This window comes from Scophthalmus maximus, chromosome 1 (genome assembly GCF_022379125.1).
Source record: "Scophthalmus maximus strain ysfricsl-2021 chromosome 1, ASM2237912v1, whole genome shotgun sequence".
In the NCBI taxonomy this organism is placed as follows: domain Eukaryota; kingdom Metazoa; phylum Chordata; class Actinopteri; order Pleuronectiformes; family Scophthalmidae; genus Scophthalmus; species Scophthalmus maximus.
In genome coordinates, this window is record NC_061515.1 from 6,481,063 (window position 1) to 6,493,249 (window position 12,187).

Consider the following 12,187-nt stretch of genomic DNA (forward strand, 5'->3'; position numbering starts at 1 on the left):
GCTTATAAATGACTGAAATTCCACATTTGCAGTGTTTTATCAACAATAGCAGCAAAAAATAATTTGTGCTATGAATTCCTTACAAGTCCAGTCTAGCATCAGCACGGCTCTCATCCATGCATCTATCCTTCCGCTCATCTGTCCTCCCTTGTTAATTAGTAATAGGGGGCTTAAAACTGCTTGCCAAGCCATTCCCCTTTTGTCCTCATCTGTTGCATGGCTGAGTTGAAGGCCTTATTATTTCCTCACAAAGGCAGCCTGGTGAACGGACATTAACTCGGATTCAAACCAAATCCACTGCCGCCCCAATTAGTGAGATTATAGCTGTCACGGTGCATGCCGAGCCGGGCTGCCTCACCTAACTGAAGGAGACTAACAAAGTACCGGCAGCTGCTGGGAGACATAAACACACATACACGCACACACACACACACCCAGGCAACAAAAAAGTATGCTTAACATGCACTTGCAAGACTAGCGTGTATGCAAGTACACGCACAAATGCATCAAGTGCACTCTCTTACACACACACACACACACACACACACACACTCTCACACACTCTCATTGCTAACCACAGCCACACGCAAACTTATCATCTCGAGCTGTGAGCCCCTGACCTGACAAATCCAGTTTGTGCACATGTGAGCAGTGGAATGTGTGTTGAAGATATGAGCTTGGTGTTTGTGCAGCAAGGCTTTGTCAACAAGTCAAGTATTACTGCAGCTGTTTGCCGCTCTGTAGACAGAGAGCAGCAGCCATACGGGGAGTGATACACAGGGTGTGTGCGCACAGCTCGAGGAAACAGGGTCTCGAAGCCAATACGGCACGAGAGACGACTCACACCAAACTGTATGGACAAGCACAGCAGTAGATTAGATAAAGCTTATGTATTTGTATATCCTTCTGTTTTGTCAGTCTGTATTTCTCTTTCTGTGATACTGTCTTCTGTAGCCAATATTCTTTTTCCTTCCTCCACTGTTTTCATTTCTGTGATGGAACTGAAGCAGCAGCAGCAGCAGATGAAGTGGTGCGTGTGCGTGTGCGTGTGTGTGTGTGTGTGTGTGTGTGTGTGTGTGTTAGTTATAAGCTTTTCCGTTTGCTCTGAGGTTGTCCCCAGTGATGCCAAACTAAAAACCACCCCGCTCCCTCGACTCGACTCTAGCTTACACACCACTCAGCTTGGCTTGCTGTTGCATTACTACATAAAATTTTCACTAGGCATGGCACTTTCCCGACGCAATACCTGTCATCTCTCTCATTCCCTATGACTCAGATAGAGAACATGTCCCATTTCCTTTTCACCCACTGGAGACTGCCATGAGAAGAAAAATTAACAAGAGACACAGCCTCCTTTTTGAGCTAATTCGTGGATGTGCAGGACAGGTGGTGCATGACACTGAAGGTACTGCATGTTCCTCAACAGAACAGAAGACAGGAGAGATAATTCAAGGTAACGAAAACTCATTCAGCTTCAGAGGTCAAACTGTATTCATCATTTCTCATAACCACAGCTGGTTGCCTTTAAATGCTGGCCCGCTGCTTTTATGGACAGAAAGGCTCCTGGTGTCAAAGCAGTGAAAAGCATTGGTCCTTCAGGTGTTGGCGGGGTGACAACTGCTCATTGGTGCATTGTGTTTCAGTTGCTTCCTGGAGGATTCAAAAGCTGTGCAGTCGGAAGTCCTCGCTGTATTGTCTCTCTGCTTGACAGACACAAACACTTCAGTATGCTGTAATTCACCGCCATGCCAACTTGTGAACATGCACTCTGACAGTTAAAGTGGATGACTCCTTCGCTTTCTTGCTTTCATTGATCCGTGTCTGGTTATCTGCCATTGCAGGCGACTCAGGGGGGGCCTGTGGGGATCCTGGCACGCCTGCCCACGCCAGCAGGGAGGCGGGGACCTTCAAAGTCCGCAGCAAGGTGCGCTTCACCTGCGCAGTGGGACACACGCTGTACGGCTCGGCAGAGAGGATCTGCTTCCCCAACGGGACCTGGTCGGGCAGACAGCCGTTCTGCAAACGTAAGGGAAATCTTTAAAATACCTCCGTGACGTTGAGTAGGAAAACGGTAGGAGAGGACTGCAAAGGAGCCACACAGTTACACAAAGAAATGTGTTTTAACTCGAAGGTTGGGAACCAAACCGCAAATAGCTTTTGTGTACTGAATGAAGGGATTCCGTTGTAAAGACTATTAAACTTAAACATAGCAGAGGCTGTAACTGAGGGCTTATGCACATCTGTTTACTTCATTATCAAACCTAATTTACAAATAATTTCAGGCAAAGTTCTTATCCACTGCTTTGTGTTAAAGGGGAACTCCACTACAACTACGTACACAGTTTATTTTTGTCTTGTCACAGAAAAGTACTAACCAGTTTGTGGAAGAGATTGCTGAGATTTCTAAAATCTGACAAAATAACCCTGATGATGTCAGCCATGTTATCTCGGCTTGACTTTGGCCACTAGTTTGACAGAGACGGGCGTGTACTTGCTCAGTTGCATTACAGGAAGTATTTTAGATGCTGAAGCCACACTTTAGATGTCTCAGGCTCTGTGATGTCATCCCTTACAAGTCTGCCAACTTCATGGAAGTACAATACTATGTTGCTGAAGCACCCTTTTTAAGAAATACTTGAACAAGGATGAATTTGTTTCCAAAATATTTACTCATCAAAATAGCACGAGTGTTTATACTGTTTACAGATCATTCCCTCCAGGACTTTTTTTTTGGGGATGGTTGTAGCCTAAAAGGATTTCACTGCATCTTTTGTAAAAAATAACTAACTGTGAATGCTGCAATGTTTTATAAGCATTTATTTTCCCCTGTATCATTCATTAATAAGTGTCCTCTTCTCCACAGTAGCCTATCTTTGACAAGATATAGTCAATGATTTGCCTTTAACTTCTGCCTCTCTTCTCGAACCTCACTCAGCGAGATCTCTCACACATGCTATCAATCTCTGATTTCATCATATATCCAACTTGATATTCTGACTAAAGCTTCCACACCATGGAGATATTTTATCCTTAAACTGTTTGGTGGTTTGCATGAAGGTCAAATTCACAGCCTGAATCATACTTTCAGTCTGCCACAGTTCACAGGGATTTGTTACATTTTTTTGTAAACTGTTGCGATCACAGCATTGCAACATCCTGGACGGACAGATCATGTGCATCCACACCTACACACAAATGGTTGCACAAGCTCACACAGTATTGCAGCAGATGGATAAGTATCTTTCTGCTGCAGTCTGGTGTTTTCTGCCAGCACATGGTTCTGTAGCGAGGTTCCATATTGCAACGAAAAAATACATTAATTTTTAGAAACCTAAAGCCAAGTTCTTTTTGGAGTGTGATAAATAAATCATTGCGGATTTTAAAGATATTAGTTCACAGAGCACCAGCTTTAAATCTTGCATAAATTCCCCAGAGGGTGTCAACCAGATATTGAGGCAAATGTTTGACTGCTCCTTCTCTCCTCTACCTTCTGTCCTCCAGCCTGGTGCCGTACCAGTGTCATTCTTAATTTGATAGGGCAATGCACAGACCCTCTGATCCGCCTTTCATTTCATCTCTCATGTTCTTCCCACTTTCTCTTTCTCTCTCTTTTATCCTTCATTTCTACTGATGTCAGCCTTTCTCTCGAGCTTCTCCCCTGATTTCTTTCGATCTTAATCTTGTCTGTCTTTCCATCACCCTCTCTTTTGCTCAGCCTTGCCTTTACTTTTGCCCCACATCTCTCTTCCACTACCTTTTTGTCTCTCCATCTCCCCACTGAACCCCTGATTTAAAGATTGTTTAAGCCATTTCTCCACCTCAGGAGGGTGGGGACAGGAATTCACTGAAGCTTGAACGGGGTTTCAGTGCTGTCTGTCTGTGATCTAATGCCCTGTCTAATGTTAAAGCCCATCCATCCGTTATCCACAACCTTTTACAGTCTCTGGAGAACAGTCACTGTGGATATTCAGCTTAATATCCATCTCACAATGCCATCAAGGTCTATTTTGTGTTTCTGTCAACTGTCTTGAAATATTACAATAGGAAGCCAAAAAGGCCATACTTTATTCTTGGCATTTGTGTACATTTACAGTAAATGAATGTGAGCATGTGGTGTGTTTGGGTTTGTGCCCGAGTGATGCATTTGCACCTGAATGAACGTGAATGTGTGCGCACATTAAGTAATTGAGAAATCAGCACTGCGCCCACAACATGTCTGTTTGCCACAAGAATCGCTACTTCAGATTTTCCAGGCAATTAGGTGATTGAAAGCTTGAATCAGTTTCAAAATTAGACAAGCACATGAAACATATTTCTTTCCGTCCTTCAGGGACACATTTTGGACGACACAATCTGGAAAGGCTGCAAAGGACATCTTAGTGTAAAAAGCTCAACCCTTCAGTGCTCAAAGGCTACCCCCCCCACCCCCCCACCCCACACCCCACACCCCACTCCCCAGGGATAGCACATCTAGAGTAACACTTTGCATGGAATTCAGCCTCATGTCTAAGCTCAGTTTGTGCTTTAAACTGTAGCGAGTGGTAAATCATAACACTGCCTGCAAAGTTCTTACAAGTATTTAAATACAAGTTTGCTCCTTTTCATTAGTTAATACAATTTGAAAATGAAAAGTTCTCTTATAGTTTAAATTGAGCTCTGACTCCTTATAACACCCACAGTCTTCTTCTTTTTTAAAAGTCAGCACTGAATGTCATTATCATTGATCTACGACAGAACTTGACATTACACAAACTGCACTTTATTTACTCATGACTCATCAACAATGTGATGGGGATTTGTGTACCGGCACTGCACCAGCTTTGTTCAATAAAGCTGTGATGCTGTATAGATTAGTGGTACTTTACGGAACGGAAGAACGGGTTCACAGCGTCATCCTGTGATGTGAAGCACACATAAATAATAATAACTCTGACACAAGACAATGAACAAAAAAAAAGTTTCCCCCTTTTTAGACTGTTCACCCAGAGTGCTACTTCGACCTATTATAGAAACGTCAAATATTAATCAGGTCAAAAGCTAAACAGCAATTATTTCATAAATTGATAATGCTATTCACATATCTTAGGAATATATTGTCAAAACCTCTTCATCACCTTGACACCTTCAGAGGTCCCAATCCTCAGATTGTGAAACATTGATATGAAAAAATAAAGAGTGCATTACTATTTTACACCTCTGACCTTCACCTCTTCTCTCCCGTTCTCCAGCGGTGCAGTGTGGGAATCCAGGTACCCCGGCTCATGGCCGTATTTCCCGTGTGGATGGCACAACCTTCTCCCACTCCATTGTGTATTCTTGTATGGAAGGCTATTTCCTCAGCGGCTCGCCTACACGCCAGTGTCTGGCAAACGGCACGTGGTCTGGCACAGCTCCAAACTGCACAAGTGAGTTTTAAATGCGCGGAAATATGAAAGGACATCAGAGTCATGGCTCTTGGTCCCGTGGAATACACTCAAAAGGGAATTCTGCTGAACAGTGTTATGCAGCGGGAAAAGAAAAGCGGCGCATTGTCTTCTCGCTGTCAAAGAAAAACGATCATTGATATGCATGCAATGGCCATTTGTACCAGTGCTTTCAATAGTCACTCTTAACGACATTGGCAGTCAAAGAATTTATTATCATCACCTTCAGGAATAAAACCAAGAAATAAGTAAAAGAGAGGACGAGGAAGATTGGGCTCTCCCATGGGTGTCATGGGTGCATCCAATATGCATTATCCTTGCAGCGAGCCGCTACTGACCAATTACAGCATATCAGTCACATTAAGTGCAAGCCTGTTAGTATTGTAAATCAGCCATTGTTCTTTTCCTGTATTATACCGTATGCACAAATTATACATACTGTACGTGATAACTTATGCTGAAGCGCAGATAAATGCCTCTAAAAAGATTTATGACAAGACAGGGATGTGGATGATAATTCCTCCCTATTTCTGCCAGAAAGAGGCGCTCTGAGTGATTAACCCAGGTGCTAAGATATGGTATAAGATTTCATACAGCACATAAATCTTCAGAACTGTCAAGGAGTTTTTTTTATTTTCTGGAGCTCAGCAAATGAGCCTTGCTGTAATTAAGAAGTATGCCAATCTATATTCAGTTTGCACCAGGAGGACTATCAAACAAAATTACACATTGTTCTTCTCTCTGAGAACCATCGTATTCTCTCTTCCTCAATCTTTGTGCTTGTTATTGAGTCACAAGAAAAGATAAATTGTATTGGCATAATTTTCAATTTTGGAATGAAATGAGTCTCTGTGGAGATACAGACAGGGAGTGCGGAGGACAGAAAGATTTAAAATTGCATTGAATGATAATGACCAAACATGCAGAATGGCAGAATAGCTTTCTTGTCCCTTCTCACACTTTGAAGGCCGCTCATCACCAAACTTATTATTGTTATTCTCCAGTATGATATCGCTTCACGTTAAATTTTAGTGGTCAGTTCAGGGACATCAACACTTACGATGCCAAAATTGGCTGAGTGTGCCTTCATTAAGGAGGCAATCATTTTCACGATTCATGGGTAATCGATCATGTAGGTGACCAGATCAAAGTCGCTCAACATTCTCAAGGTGAGAGAGTTGCAAGTGAGTTGTTTTATTTTTTTTTCTTAAAACTCCTGATGGTTGACAAATGAAATTTATTGAGCAAGTTAAGGAATTGGCGAATCATCTGAAGTGCATCGGAGAGGAGGCCGGTTCAGTGAAGTGTGATGTAAAGTCATGAAGAAATAAACAGTAAACAAGGATTATTACGGGAAACTCTTTGCCTTGTAACATGCCATGATCCTGCTGATCTACAGTTTGTAGCCCTCTCCACTTCTCTCCTCCTTGCCTTTCCTCCTTCCCACGGATTTACTGTAAATGTCAACACCGTGGTGTTAGATTCTCCTTGTGGTTGTGCAGTAATGGAAATATAATTAAGTCTAGACATCAGAGCAAAATTCTTATTAAAAGACTTAGAAGTAACAAGGTTACAGTCACATATCGGCAGTTACCTGATTCTTAAACACCATTTAAATCTGCAAAGCAGTATCAATCATTATCATAGTCGAGTCCTAACATCCAACATAAGTCTCACTGGAGCTGAAACTAATATACGTAAAGGTCTGTTTGCACTCCACAGACCCTGATCTGTGGTTTTGCTGTAAGTGCCCCGATCCCGATGACAAAAAAGGGAAAAGGCTCTTGATGCGGCATCATATGTCACTATAATGCCTGCAATATTGTAGCTTGGTTCGAAAATATCATACAATAAGGGATTTAAGAGAGAACTGACTCACTCCATTTTAAATTCAGGTTTCCCTCGAAGCAGTTTATTGCAGTGTGTAAACTCCTCTGATTTCATGCCTTAGCTACTTTATCCCAGTAACCTGTTTTCTTGGGAGCCAGTAAATGTACTGAATGAAAAAGCCGTACTCTTAAGTAGGGTTGTTGTAGTCAACAGCCTGCAGCTTTTTATGCATTGTGCTGACTGATTGGGTTTTCCACTTCTGCACACAGACAGGCACTTGTAAACATTTGCGTTTAAGCACACAAATACTTTTCCATATTCTGGCGATGTTTTTTTGTTACATTTTTTATCAGCTGTCTTTTATCCGTACTAGCTGCTGCTGGATATATGAGATATAGCATGCTTAATTCATGATAATGTGTTTGAGTGTAATTGTTGGTGGCCCAGATTCAAACTGAGCTAAAGACCATTGCATCAAACGCAAACACTCATGTACAGTCAACCAAAAAATACACATTACTGCAAATGCTTGGCTGCTGAGACAGCTGCACAGCTGCTGTTTTCCATCATCATCACTATGAATAAACTTTATTTATATACCATCTGTCATACACAGAATACATCTTAATCATAATTTAAGATATTCTGATTCGATCAGCTAAACACAGAGGCAACCAAAGACGTGAGGTTGTTTGTTGCAATTTCCCCGTTTCTTGTTCTTGGCCGTGACACAAATGGTGGCTTTTATACCTTTATGTCTAGTTAGGCTGTTGTAAAATATGAATATTCCAATTCAGAGAATGGTAAATGTGCTTAACTTCTTAGTTTAGGAAATTCAACATATAGTCAACAGTTTAACTGCTAAACAGTAGAATCTTGGGTGTTTGACCACAAACACTAGTTATGTTAAATTGTTTTAGATCTAAAATTAAGCATTTAGAGACTAATTTTAACTAACTAGAGACTAGTTTTTGTTTGAAAATTTGAATCAAATATTTCACTCAGACATTTTTCCGTGACTTAAACCTGTGTACATTCAACATGCACGTAAACAAGTGTTCACTATGCCATGTAAACAATGAGGGTACTTTCCAAAAGAACAACATGATTTGTCAGTTTGAGATGGGAGGATGTTTCTGTGAAGTGTCTGACTTAAACTGGGAGAAACAAGGATATTGTTCCTAAATACTAAACTTAGTTTTTTTGGTGCATGCCTATGGACATGGATAGACCACTTACCACCTTAGGTGTGAGTGGCAAAATATTGTGTTATTTAGGTGAAGTGAATTATTTTAAACTGAAGTGATGCTACATGAGTTCACTATCCACAAAGCCATGGCCATGAGACGTTTCAGAAATAAGACGAGGCTGAAGGGTTTATTTTTTAAGTTGTTCATCACACTATTTTCATAAAGGCAGGCAACAGTGCATACCGAGAAGTGGAAATAAAAAGTCACGGTGAATACATCATGAGGTAGTCTGTATCAAACATGACATACAAATATACTGGAATCCACAGAGCATTTATAACAGCATACAGGGTTCAGGAACCTCTGAGAAGGATGTTATATGGAAATCCTCCAGGTTTACAGTAAACACACTCATTAAAAAGAAACAAACATTCACTCTGTGTTATCTGTCAGTCAAACGTCAAGGCTGCACAATTAACCTTGGATTTCACCCGATTTTTGCGGGGTACTCTCCTACTTGTCAGTGTTGTAGTCTTTTGTTAATTTTGAAAATAAGTGCATCTAGGAAGATTACATTTTTTCTTTTGGAGCAGGCCAGAATGTACCGCCAGAAGAGCCAGCTTCTTGTCCGTGCTCCGAATCGGCAGCTCTCATGCGCATCTGGTCAGAATACAAAGTTAGTTTCACCCTGCGATGATAAATGTGTGGAAGTGTTGAAGTCCTTGGCAGCAATTGAAAATAAACAAATGGAAATCAATTTAAGGGAGGAGGCGTTTGCGGGGACAGCCATATGCATCAAAAGGCCGTCATACATTAAGGTGAACAAGTCAGGAAAAGATGCTATAGTAAGTAGTCACAAATTGCGACTGAAAGATGAAACAAGTGCAATGAAAAGACAACCAAATACAACTTACATATTCCTCATAGATAGCACTATGACGAGACCTGACACTGTAGCGGGCCAACATTCAGTCATCTGTTTACTTTGGAAAAATCATGCCACAAAAAGAAGCCAAGGCTAAAGAGTCAAAACAAAAAAAATAATTTTCACTGGGCCCTGCTCTTGAGTTGGACATAACTAAGCCAATATCTCAAGATTGCATAACCGTAAGGGTGCATTGTAGAGAGGTATTGTGGCCACTGTTGTTTCTGATTGTTTGTTTGAAAAGGGAGAATTATTACTATTAGTATTACTATGACAACACAGGCGTCCCTCACACTATCAGGGGCAGAGTACAACAGATGTTGTGATTATCCTTCGAGTGCTCAGTCAAAGGCTAATGTGGTAACAGCTGCATCTTCAACTTCTGTGTATATTTCCTGTCTTCACATAACTGAGCAACATGCCCCGCGTGCTTAATGCTGCACAGAAGCACAGAATCATTACACATCCATTGTGGTAGTCTTGATCAGATTATGCTCAACAACACCAGGTTGTTGTTTTTATCTTTTTATCTTTTCTAAGGTGCAGATCGAACAATTACTATATTTGTATACCATTGATGTCCAGTGAAAAAATTAATTTCCAATTGAATAAATGTTCCTTTATAAGTCCATACATTTTTCATACGTATCAACCTTCTGATTCCCAAGCAGTTTGTGGCCATTTTTGGCTCCTGTCACATTTGTACCCACTGTGGGCTTGTTTTTCAATACAACCTCTACAATCGTGGTTAGATTAGAGAGAATGTCGTCTTTTCTGCAGTAAAAGAAGTATGAGGCCATCAATCAATGAGAAAGGTGGTTGAATTGTTTTGATAATTAATCTTAAAAATGGGGAAATCAATATTTTCAACACAAGTGCCCGAAACTGTTACCAATATTTGAAAAATGGGGATCCACATATTTAAGACTGCCACCATGATAGTATGAAAAATTCTCACTTGCCAGAAGAAAGGTGTTTTGATGAAATATCAAACATGAAATAAGGACACTTTAACGTATATTGGATGTATTGCAGAGATGGCTAATATTCCCATGTTTACAACTTAGGCATTCTTTTCTAAAATTTGGAAGGTGTGGCGCTGTAATGGTGACGGGGAGAGCGCCTTGCTGTGCGTCTTTGTAGAATACACACTGATGCTTTTACACAGAAGTAACCTAAAATAAATAATGTTCTTTGAAGTTTTTATAATCATAAATGCTACCCAGCAGTTTTGCTAATAGCATATGAACAAAAACAATGTGCCCTGACGACGCACTATAACAAACTGAATATTTGCGAGAAAAAGGCTGAACGGTGTAAAGCAGGCCCTCATCACTCTTTTTTCAGAATGCACTGTGGTTAATTACATCATTTTATAGTGATAAAATGACTTATTTTCATTTTGCACTTTAGTCTGTTTCAATCACCACCCGATGACCGCATTTAAGTTCTAATGCATGTTCTTTATGTGTGACCGTGTATGACAGTGATCACCTGTGGCGACCCTGGTATTCCGGCGAATGGACTTAGATTTGGAGATGACATCACGGTGGGCCAGAACGTGACATTCGTGTGCCAGCCGGGATATGTGATGACCGAAGGGGACAGCACTGTCACGAGGACCTGCACCAACAACGGCACCTGGAGTGGCACCATGCCAGCATGCCGAGGTAAGCGCTGCGCACAAATGTGCCCCCGGCCCCTCACGTACACCGCATCGTACACACGCTGAAGTCAGTCAACCTTGATAACCATCAGAATGGTCTGTAACAACCTTGGCATGCCAGCACTGTCACACACAATATAAAGTACATGCTTACACCCTGAGATCCAATGAGTTTAGCAAGCAAGGTGACACGGTTCTCCCCATGTGGTCAGACAGTGTCATATCGGGCACTTCGGTGTGATGATAACGACAGTCACAACGATACATCATACTGGATGTCTGTGAGACGGACAAACACACACCACATTAAAAACAACATTTAGTTTTTAATATGACATGCAGTGCTCCCCTACATTTGAATAGTACAACTATATTTTAAAACATCCCAAGATATGAGACCGTGATTTCACCCACACCTGCAACTGGAGTTGCACGTGTGGTGGCACAGAGCCAATGCCAAAAGTTCCCTGACACCTCATGATGGATGGCTAACAAGTTCTCTTCATCACCACAAGGATCCCACTAATTGTTCTCCCACAGTTAGTCATTGGCAGCCTCTCTCTGAAAGTTTGCGCGCACTCTTATGGGCTTGATTAACATCAAAGTTAGAAAATCCAACAAGAGGACTTAGCTGTCGTACGCCCATCAGCGATACATCACTCAGTGATTTATGACGCTCGAGTGGAGGCATAGATTAGCATGTCTGCCGCCGACATCCAAAAGTGAGTATTGCAGGGAAGATTAACTTGTGCAGTGAACAGTTCAAAAGTACACGAGGAAGGGGAAGAGCCCACGAGGCAAATGGTGGCTCATTGTTGCTAAGGAACCGTTCCCAAGCTGCTGTCTCGGTTACAGCGGACGGGCTGGCGTTTGGATTTGCCTCTTGAGAAATGCAAAGGACAAATGAAATGTGAGCGAAAAAGAGGCAGAGGATGAGAGATATGCAGGCGGGCAAATGTAACAGGAAGGTGAAATATACTAAAACCACTAAGTGAAAGGCAAAAAAATGTATGAGATATCGAACACACGGATAAATTCTTAGAGAGCAAATGAGACTCAGGAAAAAAAACACAAAGCCTGTTGACATTTTTTCTTCTTATTATGCAATTGCTGGTTTTGTTATATACTCCTTGCAGTCTGTGACACTGCCTGA

General features: G+C 41.5%; 1 protein-coding gene across 2 annotated transcripts in view; it reads left to right on the forward strand.

The window, feature by feature from the left end:
• LOC118312027 (CUB and sushi domain-containing protein 3-like) overlaps window positions 1–12,187 on the forward strand; it is a 181,061-nt gene that overhangs the window by 143,198 nt on the left and 25,676 nt on the right. For both annotated transcript variants that reach the window (XM_047335105.1, XM_035636285.2), the window contains exons 57-59: window positions 1,842–2,024; window positions 5,229–5,405; window positions 10,856–11,038. In XM_047335105.1, the coding sequence (XP_047191061.1) occupies window positions 1,842–2,024; window positions 5,229–5,405; window positions 10,856–11,038 (543 nt within the window). The remainder of the gene's footprint in view (window positions 1–1,841; window positions 2,025–5,228; window positions 5,406–10,855; window positions 11,039–12,187) is intronic.